The sequence below is a fragment of the Pipistrellus kuhlii genome, unplaced genomic scaffold (assembly GCF_014108245.1).
Source record: "Pipistrellus kuhlii isolate mPipKuh1 unplaced genomic scaffold, mPipKuh1.p scaffold_m20_p_12, whole genome shotgun sequence".
Taxonomy (NCBI): domain Eukaryota; kingdom Metazoa; phylum Chordata; class Mammalia; order Chiroptera; family Vespertilionidae; genus Pipistrellus; species Pipistrellus kuhlii.
In genome coordinates, this window is record NW_023425427.1 from 21,011,454 (window position 1) to 21,038,691 (window position 27,238).

Genomic DNA, 27,238 nt, shown 5'->3' on the forward strand with positions numbered 1-27,238 from the left:
GTAATTGAAATTTCTGACACAACAGATGTACTTTTTGCTTACTCCTCTGCCTAGATAAGCACCCCCCTCCCCACTTTTCCAAAGTTGGGGCACTGCTTACAATTTATTGAAGTTATTCTCTTGGGCCATAGTCCTTAGCAAGGCCTAAAAAAATATTTCTAATACTTTCAGAGATTCAGATTCTTTTTATTGACATAACCATTGTACAATTATCATGATGAGGAGACTTGATATTGAGACATTACTCTGTGCAAAATTTAAATTTGGTCAGTTGTCCCTACATGGTCCTTTATAACAATGGACCCACTCCAGGAGCGTGTGTTGCACTTACTGGTCATGTATCTTTGGTATCTTGCGATCTGGGATGGTGTTTGTCTTCTTTGTCTTCCATGACTTTAACAATTTTGAAAACTACTTACATTGTATTTTGGGCAAGAATACCACAGAAGGTGTCTTTTGGGCAAGAATACCACAGAAGCTATGTGTCCCCGTCAAAGCATCATATCAAGAGGCACATTCTTGGTAGCCTTTGGTTAAGATGGTATATCATAAAGCTGAAAGGGTCTTTCACCCCATTGTGCTTGTACTCTTCAAATTTACTGTCTACAGCCAAGAGGCAGAAAAATCAATGAGTTGTTGCATTTTTATATTTAATCCTCACCTGGAATGTATTTTTATTGATTTTGAGAGAGGGAGTTGAGAGAGAGAGAGAGAGAGGAAGAGGGAGGGAAGGAGATAAGAGAGATCTGTTGCCTCCCACACACACCCTGATTTGTCACTTTTTGGTGTACGTGACACCACTGTAATCAGCTGGGCCACTTGGCCAGGGGGGTTGTTGGTTATAAAAGGTTCATGTGACAGTATCTACAAGAATGTTAGGCATCTGAGTCATGTTTCTGCAATTACAAATAACCATAAGTGGCAGAATGAAGATTTTCCTTTTCCTCCAGAGACTAAGTTTCCACTATAATCTTAAAGTAGACTGAGTCTTGAGTTCCTCTAACTGGTTGCAACAACAGGGTCTGCTCTAATAATGTTACCAAGTAGTTTCCCACATGGTTTGCCCTCTGTTTCTCTGCCTCTCTCTTGATCACTTCCACGCTGACGTTTTGTATTTGGTAACACAGGGACTACTTATTTTGGAAAACCACAATATGGGAACAGAACTGAAAAAAATTCCCAAGTCTTTCTTCATCAGAGAATCCATAAAGAACCAATACAGAGAGAAAGCATAAAGAAAGCACAGATAGTGTTGATAAATGGGTAGCGCTGGGAACAGGGGTCCCGGAACTCAAAGTAAACAAGAAGTCAGGGGTCATCTTTCCCACAGTGCCAATAGGGATTTGGGGGAGATAGTGACCTGACCCAATTCAGCCGGGGGTGCTACGCTTTCTTGTGTGAATGCAGCATAACACTTGGTATACCAGGCTTCAACTAAAAACTGCACCTAGCCTTGGCAGGGTAGCTCAACTGCTTAAAGTACCATCCCCATACACCAAGGTTACAGGTTCCATCTTCAGGTTGGGCACATACAAGAATCAACCAATGAATGTGTAAATAAGTGGAACAACAAAACAAGTTCCTCTCTCTCTCTCTCTGTCTCTCTCTCTCTCTCTCTCCCTCCCTCCCTCTCTGAAATCAATAAAAAAAATAAAAAGATGTACCTAAAACACATGCAAATCACTTTGTAGAGATCACTTTGCCTTTGTAGCATTTTAAGGTATTAATATTATCTTACAACAAATTTACTATATGCCAGGCATTATTCCACTTGTTTTTAAGTATATTAACACATTTGCCATCTCAATAATGGTTCCTGTTATTCCCATTTTGTAGATGAATAATCTGAGGCCCAGAGAATACAGTGACTTGTCCAGGTTCACATGACTATTAAGCACAGAATTTCTGTAAAAGGCCAGGAAGTGAACATTTTAGCCTTGAGCCATGCGGTCTCTGTCGCAACTACCCAGCCCTACGTTTGTGGAGCAATAGCCATTAAAGATAATATATAAATGAGTGAGTATGTTTATGTTCTAACAAAATTTTATTTATGGACACTGGAATGTGAATTTCATATCATTTGCATGTGTCATGAAATATTTACCCTTTTGATTTTTTTCAACCATTTAAAAATCTAAAAAAGGCATTCTTTTTTTTTAAAAAAGGGGATATGCATCTTATTTTTTATCATAATTATTAGTATTTAATTCTCATCCAATCACAGTCTTAGAGAGAGAAAGATCAATTGGTGGCCTTCTGCAGGTGAACCCGCAACCTAAATATGTGCTCATCCAATCACAGTCTTAGAGAGAGAAAGATCAATTGGTGGCCTTCTGCAGGTGAACCCGCAACCTAAATATGTGCTCATCCAATCACAGTCTTAGAGAGAGAAAGATCAATTGGTGGCCTTCTGCAGGTGAACCCGCAACCTAAATATGTGCCCTGACCAGGAATTAAACCAGTTGGGCAACCTTTCAATGCACAGAACTACGGTCCAACAACTGAGCAACTCTGGCCAGGCTAAAAAGCATTCTTAACTCCCAGGTGGTATAAAAATGTCAGCAGTCTGGGTTTAGCTCTTGAGCTGTAGTTTCCTTCAGTAAGTGGCAGGGCCAGGACTTGAACCCAGGCAATGTGAGTCCAGCAAGCTCTTAGCCATTGTGTGTGTGTATGCACATGTGCACATGTGCATATACAAGCTATGTCATGATGATAATATACAGTGCTCTTTATTTAAAAAAAAAACACACGAAAAAACAAAAAACAGCCAAGTATAAAGTATATAGGAGAAACTAACAACCATCCATAAAATCACAGCTCAGTAATATTGGATAGTTTCTTTTATTCTTTTGTCCCCTGTATGTAGTATTCAATTTATTAATTCTAGTTTTTCACTTCTCATAAGCGTTTTCTACATTTCCACACAGGCCACATAATCATCATAGTTAATAGATTTATAATCATTCATTTTATTATAAATGTATTATTTTGAAAGTATCCTACAGCTAATAATTTCATAAAGCCAAGGATCCTTTCATTAAGTGAGCCATTGGTCACATTTCATTTATCTCCCACATAGTTGCGTTTCTAGGAGTGGATTTTTAAAAGCAACCGGTCTAGAGACAGAGATGGAGGAAAAAAGGCTTTGAACTCCACCAAACCTGGATTTGGCTTTTCTTCGTGCCTTGATTAGCCAAATGATCCTGAGTACATTGTTAACGTCCCACACCTCCGTTTTGCCTTGCTTTGAAAAATAAACCAAGACCACCATATACCAAGTCCTGAGCATCTTCCCAGCACAGCACGATAGTCGCTTGGTTGCAGCCAGCCCTTAGGTTCCCTGCCACCCCCACCACTCCTACTCCCCAACACCGCCCACAGGAAACAGACTATTTCATTCATGGATGTAAAGAGAGTGTCCTTTTCTGTTTCGTGCAGGACATGTGAGCTTTCTCCCCGAGGGAAAATGGGCTGGCAATCCTGGGGAAATAGGGAGGGTTAATGAGGTGGGTGGGGACCTGAGTTGACAGCTCCACCCCACCCACCTTTCCTGCCCCGCCCCAGGGAGGAGGCTACTCTTGAAATTTTCAAACTGAAGCGGTGCCCGGGTTTCTACAACAGCAGGTGGCATTCTGACAGCAGAGACGGTGCTCCTTTTCCCAGGTACAGAGGGCCTCCAACCAGACATCTGGAAGGACTGCAGAGACCAGCCAACTCCATGAGCAGCAAGGAGCCCATAGAGCTGAGGGCTGTGACCGCCTCTGAAGCCGAGGGCCACAGAAACACTGCCTTCCAGGTGAGCAGAACTTCCATCTATTTTTTAAGACCAAGTTAGTGGCAATAATCCTCTTTCCATGCCTCTTTGGCAAGTTTCTTAACTAAAGCTATGTAGTTATTGGGACCCAGTAAGATTTTTTTTAAGTGGCACTTTTTAAACCCATTGCTTTTCCTTCTTGCGTGGACAAACCTGAAAAGTCTCTTTCAATTGGAACCTGTTTTGATCCCTGGCTTGGCTTATCACTTGGAAACAAGATTATTCTCCTGCTTTTGTCCAACTAGCTCCAGGCAGGGACACAGTATATGCCTGCAGGCTGGGTGAGAGAGGAAGAATAGAGAAAATTCAGATCCTGAATGTAGTTCACACTTCAAAGTTTCTTTCTCTTAAACCAGGTCCACAACTCTCTGAGAAAAGGTGGCCTGGGTGCCTACACCAGTGCAGCCAGGTTATACAAACCAGTCTCATGTCATCAACCAAAACTCACTGAGTGATTAATGCTGCTTGGCCCAGGAAGTCCCATCATTGGGAAACTCCAGGCTGCTCCGACTGGGTCTGGCCTGGGGATTTTTCAGGGCTGTTCCTAAATGTGCTTCCCGGGAGCCTGCAATTCCTTGGACTTCAGAGTCTTCAGAGACACTACACAGGCAAAACAAACTTCTAGGCATTAGCAAAAGAGGAACAAGGAAGGTAAAAGGGCTGTGACACAAATTCTGCCTCTTTCACCAGTTATTAAAATTTTCCTGAGCCTCAGTCCAGTTGCCTGCACAGAGATCACAGTGACGCTCATCCCATAAGTTATAGTGTAGGGGAGGAAAAAAATATTTTCTCTACCCTCTTAGATTCAGTGCCTGGGGTCTGTGAATTAAACTGATAAATGATAGATTTACAGGAAAAGTTATACAAATTTTATTAATATTTTTAATTTTACCTGCACTGGGATTTATAGAAAAGACCTAAGATTCAGGGGCTTATATACTTTTTTAAAAATACATATATATGTGTGTTTTTATTGATTTATTTTTTAGAGAGAGAGGTAGAGGAAGAGAGAGATAGCAACATCCATAGAGAAACAGGGCATCATATATCTTTTTAACAAAGAACAGGTAAATGTGAAGAAGTGTCTATACGAAGGAAAGAGGTTGGGCTTTTAGGGCCAATATGTTGTGGGGAACTGACTGGGAAGTAAATGGTGGGGGGGACCAGTGGAAGATATGATTTGTTAGTGAGGTTTGTTTATGCAATCTTACCTCAATGTCATCTCTGTTTCCAGTGATAAGGGTTGTTCACCTCTTTCTGGTTTGGGAGAGGGGGACACATGTACAGGGGAATGTATGCCCTGCTTTAGGGCAGATAGGGGAAAAGAAAGAGCTCTTTCTGTGTTTCTGTGTCTGCTTTTTGTCAATTGCCTTTAGTTCAAAAAATTCTTATGCCCAAGTGTCATCTTTGGGGTGGCTTTTTTTTGTTTGTTTGTTTCAAAGAGGAAGGGAGAGGAAGAGAGAGGAAAAAACATCAATGATGAGAGATTCATTGAATGGCTGCCTCCTGCACTCCCCCCACCAGGGTCCCAGCCTGCAACCCTGGGCATGTGCTCTTGACAGGAATAGAACCTGGGACCCTTTAGTCACAAGGCAACGCTCTATCACCTGAGCCAAACCAGCTGGGGCTGGGGTGGCATATCTTTATCACCTTCAGAAGAGCTAAGTGAGAAGAAAAGCAGAGAGCAAAGGGCCTATTATAATCCAAGAGAATTAAGGGGATGCAATGGGATAAAGAGGCAATGTGAACACAGCGGCCAGACGGAAGTGTCTGCTAAGGAGAAAGGTCCATGCTATAGCAACTGGCTGCTCCGTCAGCGAGGAGGACACACCAACGGTGGCCCTGCTGTTTTTTTCTTTGTGTTGTTTGTTGTTGGAGGTGGTGGTACTAATGACTGAATGCCCTGTTTTCTATCCCTCACCTTCTTCTATCAAAGCAGAGCATCTATAGTCTTCAGGGTGCAGAGCAGGGCAGCTCAAACCTAGCACACAAACACCAATCAATGGTGACCAGGCTATTACTTCCCATGCTTGCTTTTCCACAAAAATTTCCAGGGACAGGTACTTACTCAGCAAAACCATTGACTACCCTCTAGACATGGCCACCACTAGGAAGAGATCCCAGCTCAAGAAGCAATAATACGCTATATTGGCCCTCAAGGAATAGGGCAAGCAGAAACAAAAGAGCAATTGTAATTATAATATAACTTGTGGCCTATTGCAGGAAGATTCCTGCAAGTGATCGCTGCTCCACCGGCTTCCCTCCCTTCTCCCCCAGCCCCTCCTGCTTTCCTTCTCCCCGGGCCCCGCCTGCCTGCTTCTCCGCAGCTTGGCTCCCTTCTGCAGCGCTTGGCTTCTTTCTACGCTGTCTTCAATCTTTGCTCTGGCCTGGATATGCAGATTAACCACCATATTGGTTGGGTTAATTTGCATAATTGCCCTGATTGGCTGGTGGGCGTGGCTTGTACTGTCAATTTGCATGTTTCTCTTTTATTAGGTAGGATGTGATGGAAAATAAAAACAAACAAAAAAATATAACCCTGGAGGTTGACACCAAATACCTTGTATATAAATGTAGGTGGAGCTGGGTGACTGAGTGTGTGACAGCATCACAGAGGGAGAGAGAATATCAGATCGGGCCTATAGGGTAGGCAGGGGTCCCCAATTGAACAGGGCATCGCAAGCAAAAAGAACTGTTTGTGCACAGGCCCAGGGGTCTGAAAGAGCATGTGTGCCAGGACAAGAGGGTAGGCTGACACTAGATCACATGGCTTCTGTGTGCGATAAGGTATTTCTGAAGGAGCCAATCAGAATTAATACTATCAATTTTTTTAAAATATATTTTATTGATTTTTTACAGAGAGGAAGGGAGAGAGAGAGAGAGCTAGAAATGTCGATGAGAGAGAAACACCGACCAGCTGCCTCTTGCACACCCCCTACCGGGGATGTGCTCACAACCAATGTACATGCCCTTTACGGGAATCAAACCTGGGACCTTTCAGTCCGCAGACCGACGCTCTACCACTGAGCCAAACCGGTTTTGGCTCAAATTTTTTTAAATATATGTTTTATTGATTTCAGAGAGGAAAGGAGAGAGAGAGAGAGAGAGAGGCTAGGGGGTTGACAGTTCTCTACTGTAAGAGAGAGAGAAACATCAATGATTAGAGATAATCATTGATTGGTTGCCTCCTGCACACCCCCTACTGGGGATCAAGCCCACAATCTGGGCATGCGCCCTTGACCAGAATCAAACCCCATACCCTTCAGTCCACAGTCCAATGCTCTATCCACTGGACCAAACCAGCCAGGACTATACTATCAAATTTTAAGAGTACTTTACTACCCCTGTTGAAGGTGGGCAGAAACAGAAAGAGATGTGTGTGTACATATGTGCAGTGGGACACCAGTTAGGAGAGGAGTATAATAATCTAAACTAGGTTCGAGGCAGTGGAAACCTATGTCAGGTGGGGAAGCACAATTGCTGATAGAGGGCCTTCAGCAATAGAACTTTTTAAAATTAAATTTATTGGGGTGACATTGGTCAATATAAACATACATGTTTCGGGTGTGGATTTCTATGTTACAAGATCTATATATTGCACCATGTGCTCACTACCCAAAGTCAAATCTTCTCCTCTCACCATGAATAATGAACATAGGGCATTTGCATATATCTTTGCAAATACATGATTTTGAGGTTTTCGAGTATATGTCCAGGAGAGGAATCAGCACTGGAATTGACAGTAATCTGGAATAAGAGCTGTTGGCTCTGAAGATTTCAGTTTTCTCCTCTGTAAGGAAGGATAATAATATCCTATATTAGGGTTGTTGAGAAAATTAAGTGAGCTAAATAAGTTTTTTAAATATATTTTATTGATTTTTTACAGAGAGGAAGGGAGAGAGATAGAGAGCTAGAAACATCAATGAGAGAGAAACATCGATCAGCTGCCTCTTGCACACCCCTTACTGGGGATGTGCCTGCAACCAACGTACATGCCCCTGACCGGAATCGAACCTGGGACCTTTCAGTCCACAGACAGACGCTCTACCACTGAGCCAAACCAGTTTCGGCTAAATAAGTTTTTTAAATGTATATCATAAATATGTCATATATATAAAAAACAAAACAGTTCTGTCTTATACTATTCAAACTGTATAACAAAATATCTGTGTGGCTTATAAACAGAAATTTACTTCTCACAATTCTGAAGTCCAAGATTAAGGCAACAGCAGATTCTGGGTCTGGTGAGGACCCACTGACACTGAACTCAAGTTTGACTGCCGCTTCTATAGCCAATACTCAAGAGTCAGATGCTGGTGCAAGGAAGGACACAGTTTATTCAGGTGCCAGCAGCCTGGGAGAGGGCAGACTCCCATCCCAAAGACCACCTTAACATCTCAGTGCACGCCGGGGTTTTTATTAGGAGGGAGAGAGAAAGCAGAACAAATAAATGAGTGACTAGGGGGTTGACAGTTCTCTACTGTAAGTTAGCACAGTCCATTCTGATGATTATCTCAAAACTGGTCAAGGGAAGATCCAGTTTTTATGGTTGAGAGTCAGCAAGTCTCCCGGAGCCAGAACATCCAGTTGCTGGAGTCAGCCTCCTCCCTGAAGCTAGTTCCAGCAACTCTTACACACATATGCTTGCTCATCCGTGGGGTACATGTTAGTTAACAATTCACCTTTCACAAAAGCGCTTTTAACAGGAACAGTATTAAAAGAATAGAGGGGTGAGTTACCCTATCTCCTCAGAGACAGCGGTCTTCTTCGTGTGTCCTCACATGGAAGAGCGCTCTCCGGGGTTCTTGCAGGCGTCTTCAAACTACGGCCCGCGGGCCACATGCAGCCCGCAGAGGAGTCTGATCCGGCCCGCCAGGTTTTTTGGGCAGTGAGCGCAGCCAAGGTGTTACAGTAGGAATTAGTAGTTCATATAGTCCGGCCCTCCAGCTCTCTGAGGGACCGTGATCTGGCCCCCACTTTAAAAAGTTTGAGGACGCCTGTAAGGGCACTTGTCCTATTCAAAAGGGCTCTTCCCTCAGGATGCAATCACCTCCTACATCACATTGGGAATGAGGGCCTCAATATATGGATTTGCGGGGGACAGAAACATAAGACCATAGCAAGAACCTAGTATACAGAATGAACTTAATCATAGTGGCCTTTGGTGCTGGGGCAGGGTAAGGAGAGTGGGGAGTAACCATTTCTAGCTTCAGATGTCAACGTGGCAGTTTATTTAGTTAGGAAATCCGGCAGTAGGGTTGGAGTGAGGAAGAGAGTGAATTGTTTTTGAGGCCAGCTTTGAAATCCAGGTGGATAAAGAAGGAGATGAAGCAGGAAACGGATGCACAGCTGTCTCTGGAGCCTAGAAGGGGACATCAGCCATCTGGGGGCCATGAGCACCGAGATGGGCCACAGGTGTGGATGTGAGCCCTCCAGGAGGGAAAGCTGGGAGGCTCCTGTGTTGAGTGAGCGAGCAGAAAAATTGGAGAAGTCAGATGGAAGGGTCAGAAGATTCGGGGGAGCCAAGGGAAAAGAGAGCTACCAGGTCAACAGCAAAACCTCCTCTGGGGAACAGAGGAGCACATCGAATGAGATCAGGTCATTGATTTGCCAATTGCTCATGACCTGGGAGAGAGGGGAGGGGCAGTTTATGTTATGAGTGGCAGTTAAGAGATGAGACAATGAGGGCAGAAGGGACATTCCTGAGGGGACTGAGAGAACAAGGGAGGAAGAGAGAGAGGGAGAGAGAGAGAGAGAGAGAGAGAGAGAGAGAGAGAGAGAGAGAGAGAGAGAGAGAGAGAGAGAGAGAGGGAGAGGGAGAGGGAGAGGGAGAGGGAGAGAGAGAGACGGGCTCAGGGGAGACAAGACTAGGCATGTAGGCAGGGAGAGATTTTATTTAATAAAATTATTTCATTGTGAAATTGACATGCCGAAATACACAGCGCCAAAGAGACAACTTATTATAAAGTGCCACCCAGGTTAAGAAACAGGATGTTGCCATGCCTCCGCTCTGAGGCCCCAACAACGAGCCTTCTGTCATAACTGGCGCCCTCCCCCAGGGTCCAGCTGCCCCAGCTTTATGGTCATTGCTTCCCTGCTTAACTGCTAGTTATGAAGCACTGCCTTTTCCTGTGTGTGTGTGTTTTTTGTTTTTGTTTTTTTACCTTTTTTGCAAGTAGAAACATACAAGAAAAATGCTTTGCTCACTGTAAACTGTTTCTATGGAAGTAAGCAAGCCGAATCATTTTGTAACTGGCTTATTTGGTTCAGGTTAAAATGTCTAAGATTCAGCTGCCGCAGTGTTGCATGTAACTGGAGTTCATCCAATTCCACTGATGTACTGTATTCTCCATAAATATTACAGTTTATTTTTACTGTCAGTGGACAGTTAAATTTGGAGGTTTTGGGAGCTTTTACAAACAACAAAGCTATGGATACTTTTGCATATGTCTCCTGATGCATATGTAACACATTTATTCTGGAGTTATGTCTAAGAAGTAGAATTGCTAGGTTATTGGAAATGCATATGTATGTTTTCAACTTTAGTAATAAGACCAAACTGGTTTCCTAAGTGGTTTTACCAAGTTACACTCCCATCCACCGAGGGGAGTTCCTATTACTCCATAGCCTCACCAATATTTATCTGGCTTTTTCATTTCAGTGATTCTGGTAGGTGTGTGTATAGAGGTATATCACTGTTAAACAAAATTATAATTAAACTTTAATTCCCGTATGTTATTGGCCATGAGATGCCTCTTTTATGAAATACTTGTTCAAGTCTCTTGCCCATTTTCCTTACTGGATTTTGTCCCTTTTTTTATTGTTTTAAAAGAGTTCTTTAAATATTTCAAATACAAACTCTCAGTGATATGGTTTGCAAATGTCTTCTATCACTGAAGCTGTCTTCCACTGGAATATTCTGATGAACAAAGTGAAATACATTGTGTCCCATTTATCAGGTGTTTTCTGTTTTGTATATCCTGTTTAAGAAATCTTTTCCTTGGCCCTGGTGGATAGCTCAGTTGGTTAGGGTATCATCCCAATATGCCAAGGTTGCAGGTTTAATCCCCAGCCAGGCACATTACAACAATCAACCAATGAATGTCTAAGTACGTGGAACATCAAGTCGATGTTTTCTTTCTCTAAATATCAACAGATTTTTAAAAATATGTTTTGCTCAGAGAGAAAAAACTAATAGTTGCCAGATGGGAGGGATTGTTGGAGGACTAGATGAAAAAGGTAAAAGGGCAGAAACTGGTTTGGCTCAGTGGTAGAGCGTTGGTCTGCGGACTGAAGGGTCCCGGGTTCGATTCCGGTAAAGGGCATGTACATTGGTTGTGGGCACATCCCCGGTGGGGGGTGTGCAGGAGGCAGCTGGTCGATGTTTCTCTCTGATCAACGTTTCTAGCTCTCTATCTCTCTCCCTTCCTCTCTGTAAAAAATCAATAAAATATATATTTTTTTAAAAAGTAAAAGAAAGAAGAACAAATTGGCAGTTACAAAATAGTCACAGGCATGTCAAGGACAGCCTAGGGAATGTAGTTAATAATATTGTAATAACCATGTATAGTGCTAGGTGGGTATTAGATTTATCTGGGGATTACTTTATAAATGTTATAAATGTCTAACCACTCTGATGTATATCTGAAACTAATTTAAAACAATATTCCATGTGAAGTGTAATTGGAAAATTTACAGATTTCTTAACCCGCAAGATCATGAAGCTCCCCTCCCACATTTTCTGAAAGCTTATCCTTGCTTCTACATTAAGGCTTCTAGTCCCCTGGAATTAATTTTTATGTACAGTGTAAGAGGAGTCAAGTTTTTTGTGTTTTTTTTCTACCTGGATACCCAATCTTTTCCCCATTTGAAAAATACCACATTTGCCAAGTGTTCATATTTGGGGCATGACTTTTTAGAATACAGTGACTAAAAGATTTTTTTCAAACTCAATGGAGGTGGACGGGAGAGAAGAGAAGAGAGAGGACAGCAAGAGAGGTCAGATAAAGTTCCGAATTTCCAAGGGTGAAAATTCAGGCAGATTTTTGAAAGAACACCTTTACTGAAGGTGTCCCTCAGAATCCCCAATCAGGTTGCTTTATGCTCATGAGGAAGTCAGTTGGGTGGAAACCACTTGGGAAAGTCTGGGGGCAAGACCAGACGGGAAATGTGCCTCCACCCTGCTCACACACAGAGGAAGGCTGGCCTGCTCTGTGAATTGTCTGGTATGGCAGTCAGGTATGGTGTTTGTTCAATGGAGGTTAAAATTTGAGAGGTCATATAAGTGCTAGAACATTGGCATGGGCTTCTAACCCAGATTCTTTGAATATAATAGTTCTGAGGTTGGAAGAAATTATGCAAAGTGAAGAGGAAGAGTATTGTTTCTCCAACACACTAGTCAGAGAGGTCAACGTAATTACACTCAGGTTATTAAGTAGGTTTTCACATAGGTCAGGACAAGCTTGGCTGGAACTCTCCAGATGCTTTTTCCCCATCAGTGAATTAAAACACAGAAAAACCATGGCAATACAGTACTTTGCTTTTGTGAAGGATGTTTTAAAAAAAATTGCATTCTCTATTTTTCCCCTCAGATATGTATGATCATCACTAGACCTACTTAATTCTAAAGGGAAAATAACCTAGATGACTATAACCCATGTCATTTCCATGACATCTCAAAAGGGATGTGTTTAATGATTTTGTTTTTTCCTCATTCAAGCATTCCTGAAATGATTCCCTTCACAAAAGGTGTGTGTGTTGTGGGGAGGAAAGGGACTTACTCATTAGTAATTAAGGCATTGGAATGTGGCATAATAATGTGGATAACAGAAGATATTAACTGAAGATCAACTAGGGCAGATCTGTCCAATATGTATGTACAAGCCACATATGTAATTTTACATTTTTCTACAAATTCATTAAATATGTAAAATGAGCTCTAGTCATTTTGGCTCAGTGAATAGAGTGTTGGCCTGTGGACTGAAGGGTCCTGATTTCAATTCCAGTCAAAGACATGTACCTCAGTTGCAGGCTTCTGACCTTCATAGAGGACATGCAGGAGGCAACCAATTGATGTGTCTCTCACATTGGTGTTTCTCTCTGTTTCTACCTCTCCCTTCCACTCTCTCTAAAAATCAATGGAAAAAATATCCTTGGTTGAGGATTAAAAAAAATAGTAATTAAAAAAAAGTAAAATGAAACAAGTTTAATTAATTTTAGCAATATAGATTATTTAACCTGAAATAATGAAAATATTATCATTGCAACCTGTGATTAATGTAAAGTTATTGAGATGCTTTCTTTACATCCTTTGTTTCATACTAACTCTTTAAAATCCAGTGTGTTTTTATACTTAACAGTACATGCCAATTTTAATGCTAACTTTTTTATCAGAAATACTAAATCTGCCGGAACCGATTTGGCTCAATGGTAGAGTGTCGGTCTGTGGACTGAAAGGTCCCAGGTTCGATTCCAGTCAAGGGCATGTACGTTGGTTGCTGGCACATCCCTGGTAGGGGGTGTGCAAGAGGCAGCTGGTCGATGTTACTCTCTCATCGATGTTTCTAGCTCTCTATCTCTCTCCCTTCCTCCTCTTTGTAAAATATCAATAAAATATATTTTTTTAAAAAGAAATACTTAATCTGTATTTACATTTCATAAAATGTATAGTTGCAAAAGTAGATTCATATCCAAGTTTCAAACATACTTAAATATTTTCCAATGAGTGAATCTCTCATGTTCATTTAAACATTTAAATTAGTTAAAATTTAAATAAAATTGGCCTTAGTTGGCTTGGCTCAGTGGATAGAGCATCAGCCTTCGGACTGAAGGGTCCCAGGTTCGATTCCGGCCAAGGGCACATGCCTGGGTTTCAGGCTTGATCCCCAGTAGGGGGTGTGCAGGAGGCAGCCGATCAATGATTCTCTCTCATCATTGATGTTTCTATCTCTCCTTCTCCTTTCCTCTCTGAAATCAATAAAAAATATATATATTTTATTAGAATTTTAAATAAAATTGACTTTCAGGTTCTCAGTGGCACTGTTACCTTTCAAATACTTGGTAGACACATGTATTGATGACTTAGGTAATGTACATATTTTTTGGTTTGGGAGGATACAAAAAAAACAATCTGATACTATTTACCACTTGATCCTACAGATTCTCCCTTGTGACATATCTGACTTTTCTATTTAAATCTGAGGTTGTTGGTGACATTAACAGGATGGTGGAGTAATGACCTTCAAAGGTCTCATTCATAAAAGCAACAAGAATGCTGGGAAATTGTCCAAATCACTTTTTTAAAACTCTCGAAATTAATCAAAGCCTCACAGCAATGTAGAGAGTGTCTTGTGTGTGTTGTTTTTTTCACGTAAAACAACTAAATTCCAATCAGAACAGCAAGCATTCCAGTGTCTTAATTCCCTAGTCCTATTCCAATCTCCCCTGATTCACGATAGTCTGGAAAAACAACTCTGAAATCAGAGTGAAAACCAGAAGCCTAACAACAGCCTATGGAGGGGGCAAAATTCCCAGGTAACCGCCGTTATTTGACTTGTCTTGCAGTTCCTTTGGTAAATCCCACAAGGCTTGTCTGTCTTTGATCTGACTTACAACTCACCCACCACGATTTCCCTGGAGCCAACCATTATAAAGGCGTTTACCTGAAGCAGTGATAACAGTTGTGGGGGAAAAGCCTATAACAAGTAAAAAGACTGGCTTATTAATCACACACTTCCCAACATAGCAAGGTCCAGAAAATTTTTTTAAAAGACCAAAGTGAAAAAAAAGAGAGAGAGACAGAGAGAGAGAGAGAGAGAGAGAGAGAGAGAGAGAGAGAGAGAGAGAGAGAGGGAGAGAGAGAGAGAGAAAAGATAAATTACTAAAAGCAGGCAAATCTGAACTTGTTATTTTACTTTTGGTAACCTAAACTTAGTGGCCAGGTCCTTAAAGGGCAGGACTAAAGCTTTTGTTCCACAGTCTCTTAATTTAAAATGAGGATGGTGGTGCTTGCTGACTCATCTCATCCAGACACTGCTGATTTTGATGGTATTGAGCCTTGTGTGCTAGCCAAACTGTTATTTGTCAAATTAATAAATAAATAAATAAATAAAAGGAGGGAGTATTTGGAATTTTATATAGAACAGATTATTGTGAGCATGAACCTGAACTCCCTATTGTGCCATAGAGTATAGAATTCTTTCTTCAAATTGCAGATTTAGGCAGACAGAGTGCAGCATGATTTTCATTCTTAAGCTGGGATCTGGATCTGAAGGCATCTAACTGGACTCTACACATGGGCTAACGTGTTTGACCCAGAAGCCACTTATAGCCTTGGCATGTCTAATTGTTCTTTCTTCTTCCTTTGAGAGAGAGAGAGAGAGAGAGAGAGAGAGAGAGAAGATGCACACCATGTGTCCTTTGGCAGGAAATAGAGATAGATGTTTCTTAAGAAAACCCTCTGAGTCACATGGTTAAGGAGCCTCCCAGGGTGTTCAGGAACAAGATAGATGATTACTAGAAAAGGTTAAATCAGGAAGCGGGGAAACTTCTTACTATTCATTCCAGTTTCCTGGTTTTGCAAAGTCACGGTTCTGTTTTGCTTTTTCCCCCCCAAAAGCCAACATTCTTGATATAAACCATGACATTTATTGATTCAACAACTATTTATTGAGCTCTGACATAGTGCCAGGCATTATGCATGGAGACAGAAACAGAGAGCCACTGTTTGGTTAAAAGCAGTTAGTAGTGGCCAAGTCATACAATGCAGAGTGAAGGTGAGCTCACCTAGGTTGGGGGTTGGGGAATATTTCCCCACTATTCCAAATGAACCCTTACAGGTCTTCATTAGTTCCCACATTTATTCCAAATATACATTGAGCATTCACTGTGTGGTAGGTGGAAGAAAATACTCAGTAAAGCAGAAAGAACTCCCCAAGCTACCATGTCAAGAACCATTTTTTCCATATTGTATCATATGGAGAAGGCAAGGCCCTGGCTGGGAAGGCATGAGAGACAGAGCTGGTGAAGACAGGCACACAGGAGTAGAGAGGCCAGGCAGGACTGATTTATGTCAAAATCCTGGTCCAAAGGATCCAAAACCAATGATATGTTTAGGTGTAAAACTAAATTTCTATACTGTGTGAACTCAGGGACATTTCAGGAAAAAAAAAACAAAAAAAACAAAAAAAAAAACCTAGCCTGCCATATTATAAGGGGTTGTAACTCCTCCATGAAACATGATCAGAAAGTAATTCATTAATGTGAGGCAAGGCTCACCATGATGAAATGTCAGTCATAATCCAGAAGGGCCAGCACCAATATATCTGCTCTTCTGCCCCACTCTCCAGTCGCCTGACCCCCCTGACCTGCTCATCTTCGGGAGCATACCAAAGTCCCTCATATATATAACTTTTTAAAAAAATAAAGATTGCTTAATTGGGGGCCAGACCCATGCAGATAAAGGAGGTGGAGAACAAAGACCCAGTTACATGGTATATTGGATCTAGCAAAGAGGGGAAAGAGACAAAGGGACACACATAGCCAACAAAATGTTAGGCTTCCTGTTGGCCCACATGTCCACTTCCTCATTCCCCTGTGGACCATGAGGTCTTTAGGTCAGAGAGTGGGAACAAAGAAATAGAGGAGGAAGAATGTAGTAAGCACAGGTGGGAATAGGAGGTAGTCTGTCATGTTCTAAGCACTGATTCTACTGTATGTGGAAATGACGAGGCGGCTCTCATTAAAGAGGAAGTAGGAGAGCGAGGATAAGGGTGAACCAGATGGGAGGCCGAGAGTGTGAGAGGGGAAGGGGAAGGGTGACAGGCCTGCACAGATGCTGAGGCTAAAAGCCACATACAGAATGAATCATGAGGACAGTGAAATTTTGATCCCTTCAGACTATTAGAGATTTGCCTTTAAAAACAAATCAGAGAAGGAAATAAGGCTAAGGAGAATTAATATTGTGTGCAGGAAGAGACTGAACAAAAATCATACACCTACGGATGAGGACAGTGGGGGGGGGGGGCAGCAGTAAGGGCAGAAGGTGGGTGGGAACTGGTGTAGGGGATCTATTGCGGGGGGGGGGGGGGGGGGGGGGTGGAGAGAAACAATTGCAATAATCTAAATAAAGATTTATTTTTTAAAAAAATAAAAGAGGAAACTAGCAAAACATGTTATCACAGAAATCAGGGACAAAAGTATTTTAAGAAACACTTAATACAATGAAAATTGGATTCAGGGAAGTGGAAACCATTGATGACTTTGACAAGGGTGATCTCCATAGCATGGTAGGGGTGAGAGCCATACTGGATGGGTTGAAGAATGAATATGAGGCAAGATATCGACCCAGTGTCTTAGCCCATTTAGGCTACTACAGATGAGGAAGCTAGAAATCTAAGATCAAGGGCACCATGGTGGCAGTCTTGTGAGGGCTCTCTTCCTAATCCACAGCCAGAACCTTCTCACACTGTGCCCTCACATGATAGACAGGACTAGGGGTCTCTGTAGGGTCTCTTTTATGAGGGCACTAATCCTATTTATGAGGGTTCCACTCATAACTTAAGCCATGCCCAAAAGCCTAACCATCTAATACTATCATCTTTGGGGGTTAGAATTTCAACATAATGAATTTTGAAGGAACACAACATTTAGATCACAGCAAGCAGTAAGGGTAGAAAGAAGACTGATTTTTTAAAAAATATATTTTTATTGATTTTTTACAGAGAGGAAGGGAGAGAGATAGAGAGCCAGAAACATCGATGAGAGAGAAATATTGACCAGCTGCCTCTCACCCCCCCACCACCGGGGATGTGCCTACAACCAAGGTACATGCCCATGACCGGAATCGAGCCAGGGACCCTTTAGTCCGCAAACTGATGTTCCACCACTGAGCCAAACCGGTTTCGGCAGAAGACTGATTTTTAATGGGAGGAGAAAGGATCCTTATCTATGAATTCTTGGCTTCAGGGTAATAAAAATTTAATAATGATGCAAATAGCCGAAACCGGTTTGGCTCAGTGGTAGAGCATCGGTCTGCAGACTGAAAGGTCCCGGTTCAATTCCTGTCAAGGGCATGTACCTTGGTTGCGGGCACATCCCTGGTAGGGGGTGTGCAAGAGGCAGCTGGTCGATGTTACTCTCTCATCGACGTTTCTAACTCTCTATCTCTCTCCCCTCCTCTCTGTAAAAAATCAATAAAATATATATTTTTTAAAAATAATAATGATGCAAATATCAGGAAACAAGGGAAGCTAGTGCATAGAAAAGCACAGAGTACTTTGCCTATGCCTGGCTCAGAGTAAAAAGTCCAGGCACTTCCATATTGTTCTTGGGATTAGCTTCTCATTGGGTATCTTGAGATTTAGTTCTGGTCTTCTCCCTCTTGAATATATAGTAGAAATCCTTACGGGAGTATTTTTCTTTATTCAAACAAATCGGACTAAGTCAAAGGAACAATAGCAGAAAATTAGAACAAAGCTTAAAGGAACAGACCTTATCAAACACAAATTATCAACACAAATACCAAAAGCATAGTGAGAGTGAAAGGCAATCCAGCAGAATAAGGTCAATGATGTCTTGGAGTGTACAATTCTATTTTTATGTGACTTTTAGCTAGCTCCAAGCTCTAAAAACTCCAAATGTAAAAAAGAAATAAATACACATACATGCATTTGGAGGAACTTAACTCCCCTCTTGATGATGACTGAGATAGGGTGTGATGAGCCAAGCACTTTATTATAAAGGTATACAACTCTCTTTCTAATCAATAAGCAATTTGAGGGGTGATACTTCAAGGCTATGTGAATATCCAGTTTCCCACACACTTCATTTTATGATTTTAGCCACCATGGATGACCTTTCTCTGAATCAGTTATTACTTGGGATCTGTAAAATGATGATTTTTCACTTCTTCAATATTCCTTACTTCACATTCTCCTGAAAAGAATAGATTTCCCTTTTTTGTCTCACTCTCACTTTTTGAGTGTCATTAGAGACTAACATTCCCTTTTATTCAATATTATATAATCAATTATCAATATTTGTTTCTTTTAATATCTATACTAATAAAAGAGTAAGATGCAAATTGACCATACCTTCACGACACCCACCGGCCAATCATGAGTGAGTATGCAAATTAACCCAACAATGATGGTGGGTTATATGCACGCACAGAGTGTTTCACACCACCCCAGCCGCTCTGGGCCTCTGGGCAGCATGGAAAGGCGGAAAGGTGGCTCCGGGCTGGAGCGAAGGTGATGCCAGCAGCCAGGGTAAGGAAGGCCCATTCTTGCACAAATCTTCATGCATCAGGCCTCTAGTTTTATTATAAAAAATTTAAAACATACAGAAAAATTAAAGGATTTCATAGTGGGCACCCATATAGCCATTACCCTCATTCTATAATTAATATTTTGCTATATTTGCTTTTCATATATTTATTCATCTATGCTACCCTTTATGCACCCATCAATCCATCTATTTTAGACACAAGTTGCAGATACTTTACTCATATTTTTTTACTTTCGGTGCTCAATTTGTACCAAACTTGGCCAGCAATCTCAGAACGCCTTTTGAAAGGACTGAATTTACTAGATATATCCATCCTAGACAATATATGAAATAAACATTTATAGTATATAAAATTGAGACCATGACTTAGCATATTAATGCTTTTTATTGTTGTTGTTATTGTTAACCCTCACCAGAGGATATCTTTTCCATTGATTTTTAGAGAGAGTGCAAGGGAGAACGGTTGAGAGGGAGGAGAGAGAAACACTGATATGAGATAGACACATCGATTGGTTGCCTCCCAACCAGGGTTGAGGATCGAACCTGCAACCCAGGTACATGCCTTTGACATGAAATCAAACCTGACACCCTTCCCTGCTCGGGCCAATGCTTTAACCATTGGGCAACATCGACCAGGGTGCATATTAATGCTTTTAATCAGGTACCTGCTTCCAACATACTGCTGCAATCAGAAATGGGGCCAACCATTGGCCTTCATGGTAGCTGAATCTTACAGCATTGGTGGAATGGTGCCATCCAGTGGAGATTTTTTGCAGCGACCACTTGGGTCCAGCCTACATGACCCTGTCTGGTCTGGCACCTGAATTACATTGGTTAACTTGCATTTCATCTTCTACATGGAACTTGGGACTCTGATGAAGTCAATGGAAGTCAGCCTTACACACAATTAAGCAAAATGCTTAAACATTACTCATTTGCTGTCTACTTCAAGATTCTATGTGAAGATAATACCTTTACTTCTGGGTATTATTTTATTTCCCCCACTTACATTTATGAACAGATCCATAAGTGAAACCAAGATATCCAATTACAAATAAGAAAAAAGATCTATATTGTTACCTCATAACTAACAGATTCTTTGAGTGAAGAAAGGGTGGGACTTCCACATAAGTCTGAGGGGGAAAAGGACACACCAAGAGGAGGTAGAATCCCTAGTTTGAAATGAATGTTCAAGGTGCAAAAGCACCCTCACTCCATGGAGTTAACACATACAGGTAGTAGAAAGCATTCATATCTGTTGCAGATATGTCGAAATAATGAAATTATCACTTTATTATTTTAATATTTTAAAATTATGTAAAGGCATTGAAATTAAGGTAGTTATTAAAACTTCCCACTGGGCCTTGTTGGGATTTTTCCTTGTTTTTAAATGTGTTGATAAAGACTCATATACACTATTCTATCACAAATTTTAGTAACTACTTCAATATAACTGGTTTTCTTTGACTCCTATATATTTAACTTTGTGTATTTTAAATCGCCTAGAAAAAGGTCTAGAGGCTCCACTGCCTATCCTACATGAGAACATTTCCCAAAAGTTGTCCCCAGCATCAACCACACTGGCAGAACAACACTGAAGCCACAGGGAGCCTGAGAAATGTATCTTTATTCTGGGAAATCTTACGCTCCGTAAAACTCAGAGTTCTGTTTTTAAAGGAAATTGGGAAGAATAGATTTGAGGATAACTAGAGGTCTTGGCCAGAATATATTTTCTATCCAGGTTATGGAGTTCAATAGATGTTAACTATTTCTATTATTATTTGTGATTTCTATTATTCATTGTGATTTTGTCTTCCTTATCTTTACCTTTGTCCACTTGATCTGTCATAGACGGAAGTCTTTCTAAATGCATTTCTAGATATTTCTCTGTGTTTCCTTTATGCTAATCTATACCATTTGTATCAAAATGTGAGATTGTATCTCGCCCCCTTCCCCCAATCCCACCCTTGCTTCTTTTTGAACATGTTTATTGGTTGGGAGGTTTTTGTCCTGTATTCAGCTTTGGTGGCTTAAAGTCATACCACTGCATGTTTCTCTTCTTGGATCATCTTCAGTATATGCTTGTGGTGTGTTTGCTATATGACTCAATCAAATCTGATGATTAATTTTCCAGATATATTTGTTTGCTCTTAGCTGCTCTCATCATATTTTATGTTGTGCTTTTAAAAAAAAAAATCTTTTCACTGTATAGTTTGTGTTCTTTATTTTTGTTTGGTTTCTACTGAAGATTGGTGTGGTTTTTGTTTGTTTTGTCTTAATGGTTCCTTTCATAACCAGCTTAAGACTAATACAAAATTGGTAGGTTTTCCACCTTCCATAATTTTTCTTCCTCTTTCACCACTTGATTTTAACTGACTATATATCTTGTAGTGTTTACCTTTCTTTCTTAAACAGAGCTATTTATAATCTCTTTCAGCTCCCAGAAATTAACAGATGAGGAAATGGTGTTTTACCTGTGTACTTCACTTTCTCCCCCTTCTTTCCTTCTCCTTCAAGTAGTGTTCATCTTTCTACATTGTCAGAGGTAGAATGTTTAAAATTTGTTCTGAAAACTCTGGAAATGTGTGTGTGTGTTTTTTTAATTTTACTTCACTAATTAGATCCAAAATACACTGAGTGGCCAGATTATTATGATCTCTGAATGCATAATAATCTGGCCACTCAGCGTGTGAGTGTGTGTGTGGGGGGGGGTGTATGTTTATAAAATTACTTTTTGCCATAATTTCTCCATCTTCCTCCATTTGTTTGGCTGAAGTTCTCCCTCTAATATTTTTTTTTAAGAAAGGTCATAGAAACCATATTCTATGAGTATATGAATACTTAAAGCTATTTATATATTTTTTTTTAATTTTTCAATTACAGTTGCCATTTGCAACAACATGGGTGAACCTAGAGGGAATTTTGCTGAGTGAAATAAGTCAGAGAAAGACAAATATAATACAGTTTCACTTACATGTAGAATCTAAAAAAACAAAATAAATGAATAAATAAACTTATAGGTTACATTTATTTTTTAAGCTGATGATTGTAAACCTTTCATTTTTCTACTTTTGGGACAGAACTCTGCTATTTTCCCTTTTTCTTACATGGTTTTGTTTGCCCTAGCTCACAAAGAGCACAAGGGGAGAATGTTGCATCCAGTTCAAAGCTCCCTTCAGAGCATTCAGAGATGACAGGGAGCTGTGGCCAGGCAAGTGTGACAGTGCATCCCAGGCTTACCAGGTGGTTTCCGCCCACAGCACTGCTGCTCCTTACCAGTCTTCAGACCTCACTGGCTTCCAAGAACAGGAGGAAACGCAGGGAGGAATGGTCCAGCCAGTGCCCATAACTCACATTTAAGATTGCATAAACCCCAGACCTGTGCCAGAAGGTTACATGAGCCAGAGGCCAGGAGCAATAGATAAAGATGAAAGGCCTCTGGAATATTTCTCTATATTGCCTTTGAAGGTGCAATCCTTCAAGATACAGGCCATGCAATCAATTTAGAGGACAACGTTATAGAAAAATTAATTGCCTTAAAATATTTGACATTTGTAGCTTTGGGAAACAAACAAACAAACAAATAAGGAGGGGAAGGAATGATCTCAAATAATTTGGAGATCAGATTTACAAAACAGATGTTGACTTTTACAGGCCAAATCTTAAAAGAGAACAAAACGACTATACTAGTACATGTCACAGAGCAAGCAAGCAAGTACCAAACTAAGCTATAAAATTATATAACCTACCAGTCAATGACCTCTGACTATGTGTGGCTCTGCAACAGCCACATAGCCTCACAGCCCCACAGACAAGTAATGAGTGCTATATTCCCATCTAACAGGGCACAGGGTCTCAAAATACTAAGGCTGGATTTGAACCCAGGTATGACCATGGAACCAAGCTTTATATTGCAATGCAGCATAAATTAATATAGTAATTAATCAATATTCCAAACAGCAGTCATCTTAAGGCATATATTGAGCCACTCCCTACAATCTATATGGCATTTTGGAATTAAGTATTATTTGAGGCAGTTGCTGTAGTCCAATCTCATTCAATGTTCAGAGAAATGAACACAGAGAGGTTACATCAGAAAAACAACAGAAATTAGAGATGTATTTCTAACACTTTTATTTAGATACCTAAGGCTTAGAATATTAGAACATACCATTTGGTGTCTACTTAATTGTAGAGACATTGTTTCAGCTGCTACTATAATCAGCTCAACAGCCCCTGAGAATATCTTCTCCATTCATTCAAAACCAGTATTGAGCATTTCTGTGTCGGGGCACATGCTATTCAGCAGAGAACAGGGGACAAAGTAAAGTATCTGGCTTCTTAGTTTAATAGGCGAGTGAGTGAACTATATAGAAGTAAACAGTCCCAAGTTCAATTGACATCATATTCCCATTTTTGTTCTGAGGATTGAGACTTTGACATCCATGGAAATATTTAAGGCATCATTCCCTCTCAGAATGTTCCACATTGACTGTTTCTAGGGAGATTGCTTTAAAGGTATACAGAGAAGTGTAAATGATAGCTAGACAGATACATATATACATACATATACACATACATGCATAATACAACTTTAACCACCAATCTAAATCTGTTCTGGTGATATGCCTTTCAGCTAAGTTATATTATCAAACACCTCATAGAATTCACTGTGAAGTATCAAGTGCTAAAATCAGTTGAAGATCTTTATAGCAACTCCTCAGGTTCCATGTCCACATTACACTTGCCCACTGGAATCCCCATATTCCATAAAGTCTCCCTATGTTATGGAATTCCCATATTCCATAAACTTACATGATCTATGTTCCAACAAAGGTCAGGATGAAAGTCTCCCTGGGGTATCAGTTGCCATTCTTGCCCCAATCCTCAAGCCCAGCTGTATCCCCTCAGCCATTCATACATTCAGACAACACCAGGCCGTAGCACTTTCTATAGAGAAGGGGAAACAGAGGCTCTCCTGTCACAGTAGAAAAACCCTGGTCACAAAACTGAGAAACGGAAGTCAGCTTGTGAATTCAGGGTCACCGTGGTAGGAGAGACTGAGTGAGTGCAGCAGACATGTTGGAAGGAAAAATAATGTCAAGCTAATCACAGAGACATGACATGTCCACAAATGCAAGAGTGTCCACTCACATCGTTTAAAGATAGAATCTACTTAAAATCAGACTGTATGGTGGGGCTTGAAAATTTTTGGCTTGAGGAATGACTTCCAGAGCCCAAATTTGTTCAAAAGGGGCCACGACCAATTCTGGAATCTTTCACCACCTCTCTCATTTCTATTCTTGTCTTTTAGGTCTAGAATTCAAATCAAGTTTCCTAATCAGAAGGGAATTTACTTAGTCGGTATATTTACATATCTCCAAACCAAAGGGCCTTGGCCCAAGGGCAAAACTCTGCAGACACAATGTGGCCTGAGATCTCATCACAGCTATTTCTGGTTGTGCAAACCAAGTCAAGTGATTTACTTATTTTTGTTTTAGTTTCCTGATCTGTAAAAAGAAGAAAATTTATACAGACCAGGAAACCTATATCACAGGCCTCTTAGGGTCAAATAACAAAACCTTTAAAGGGTTTAACCTAGTATATTAGTCTAGGTGCAAATAAAAGCAAAACCCAAAAGAGACAAAAGGAGACATTTGTTTTCTGCAGATATAAGTCAGGAAGTGGGTAGTACAGAGCTGGGGTGGGAGCACTGCTCAAAGCTCTCAGGGACCCAAGTCCTCCCCTCTGCCCCACCTCACCTATCAGCTATCACTTGGATGGGCCCTTGTGTTCTTGGTCCAGACGGAACCATCCACACACCAGGCAGCAGGACAGAAGACAAGAAGACAAAGGGTACCTCCCACTTTTCCTTGGCCAGAATCTAGTGAAATGGGACTCTAGGAAATGTAGCCTTTATTCTGGGTGACCATGTGTTCAGCTAAAATTCTATATAAGAGGGTATCACAAATAAGTTAGCGGAGGGAATGATTTCAATAATTTCCTATATTCTAGAGGTTATAATATGCTTTGGAAACTGAGTAAAAGAAGAAATCAATAAAAAGGTCTTTGTCCATCTGAACTCCCCGTAACATCCACTGTGGATCTGTAGTTGCTCCAGCACCATGGAGAATGCAACATCAAAGAGAAAATCCTGCCCTAACTGGTTTGGCTCAGTGGGGAGAGTGATGGCCTGCGGACCCAAGGGTCCCAGGTTCAATTTCTGTCAAGGATATATACCTTGGTTGTGGGCACATTCCCAATAGAGAGTGTGCAGGGGGCAGTTGATCTGTTTCTCTCTCATCGATGTTTCTCTCTACCCCTCTCCCTTCTTCTCTGTTAAAAATCAATTAAAAAAAAAAATTTTTTTTAAGAGAGAGAAAAACCCCAGGCACATGTTCTCCTTGGTCAAGGATCTGCCCTTCAGAGGGGGCTCTATCCAGAATCATCAACCTCAGAATTCCAGCAGCAAACATTGATTTGAAAAATTAAAAGTGTCATGCTGCAAACTGTTTAGAAATGCACATACACCCACCGTGTTGTAACTCATTCTGTGCAGTGGCAGGTTTGCACTTAGAACACAGTCAGAATTGTAGGAGTCCAGGGGACTAAAAACTGCTAGTAATCTGAATTGCTAAGTAGATGGAAAAAACAATGGGCTCAGAAGTAATTATGAGCCACCTATTACAGCCTCCTGAGTCCAGTTTGAAAAGAAGCTGAGAAGCATGTGTTTTAAGGGTCATTTTTCAGGCACCAATCAACACCCACACAACACTCCCATTATTTGTTGGAAATCCTCAAATAGGATGCATTTTTCTTCCTGAAAATGCTAAAAAGCTAAGGTGTGCACTCTACTGGGGGTAAAACAACCCCATTACATGTTGCAAAATACATTCAAAGGTACCCTTGTCATCATTCATGACCACTCTGCACCCCCACCTCATACACCACCACCACCACCACCACCACCACCACCACCACCTCCACCCCCCAACACACACACACACACACACACACACACACACACACACACACTTCCACACCGCTTCCTCTCTTTTAACTCTGAAAAGGCAGGCTCCACCCTTGTGTTTCACAAGGAAGCTTCAGATTCTGCCACCAGGTGGCAGGAATAATCAGCATCAAGAAGCTGAAACTCCTCATGGAACAGGAAAATGTCAGGATTCTGGAAGAAACCATGAAAACACCGAATCGAAACTGTTGTATAGATGGGTGAAATGAGGCTCACAAAGATATGACCTGCCCAGGATCACACTTGTAATTAGGGACCCTGAGGACCAGGCCCTTCTATTACCCATGTCCCATTTTTCTACCAACTCCTGCTGGATTTTATGTTTAATGTTTTGTTAAAGCAAATTTCAGCATCCATGAAAGTAAAAATAGTAAAATGAGTCCCTAAGTACACATCAGCCAGCTTCAGCAATTAGCAATATTTTATCATCTTTCTATATTATACATATTGTCCCCACACAACTATCAGATTTGATAGGAAATACCAAGAGACACTACATTGCTGTACCAGTTAGTGCAACATTAAAATCACTGAGGCTTATTAACGTAACAAATAATTGTTCTTGTCTGCTAAGCACTGGGAATTTTGCTAAAGTAAAATATAAACATCTAACACAAAAGAGCATTTTGGCAATAAGACTTATGCATAAGTCATGTATGTGCTAGAAGTTAGATTTTATTCATGTTTATATACTCTTACGTTTCAATCAATGGAAAATGCAACACAAGTTGGAAATGCAATATTCTTTAGATCCTTGGGGCCATCCAGAGATCGAAAGTTAAAATCAAAGTTGGGGACTTGTTCTTTTTTCAAAGATAAGCTCTCAGCCAACAGAGCTAGACATAGGGACCTATCTGGCACTATTTATCTATCATTTGCCTTGTTTGGAATGAAGTACCATATAAAAAGGCAAGTTAGGATGAGATGAAAAAATGATTGGACGCTCAAAAAAGGTAAAAGAGAAACAAGCCAGGTGTTTGTCACATCTGGAAACAGCACTAAAGGATCAGGAGATCCCTCCAAGAGCAAATTATACTCAGTTCCTTAAAATAAAATCAAAAGGGCCTCATAGAAGGCATTTTCTAATTCTCATTTCTACCATAGAT

General features: G+C 40.8%; 1 protein-coding gene across 1 annotated transcript in view; it reads left to right on the forward strand.

The window, feature by feature from the left end:
* The first annotated feature begins 364 nt into the window (after positions 1–364).
* The window catches only part of SLC28A3 (solute carrier family 28 member 3), a 58,979-nt gene continuing 32,105 nt past the window's right edge, over positions 365–27,238 (forward strand). The window contains exons 1-2 of the mRNA XM_045580294.1: positions 365–460; positions 3,524–3,796. Of these exons, the coding sequence (XP_045436250.1) occupies positions 365–460; positions 3,524–3,796 (369 nt within the window). The remainder of the gene's footprint in view (positions 461–3,523; positions 3,797–27,238) is intronic.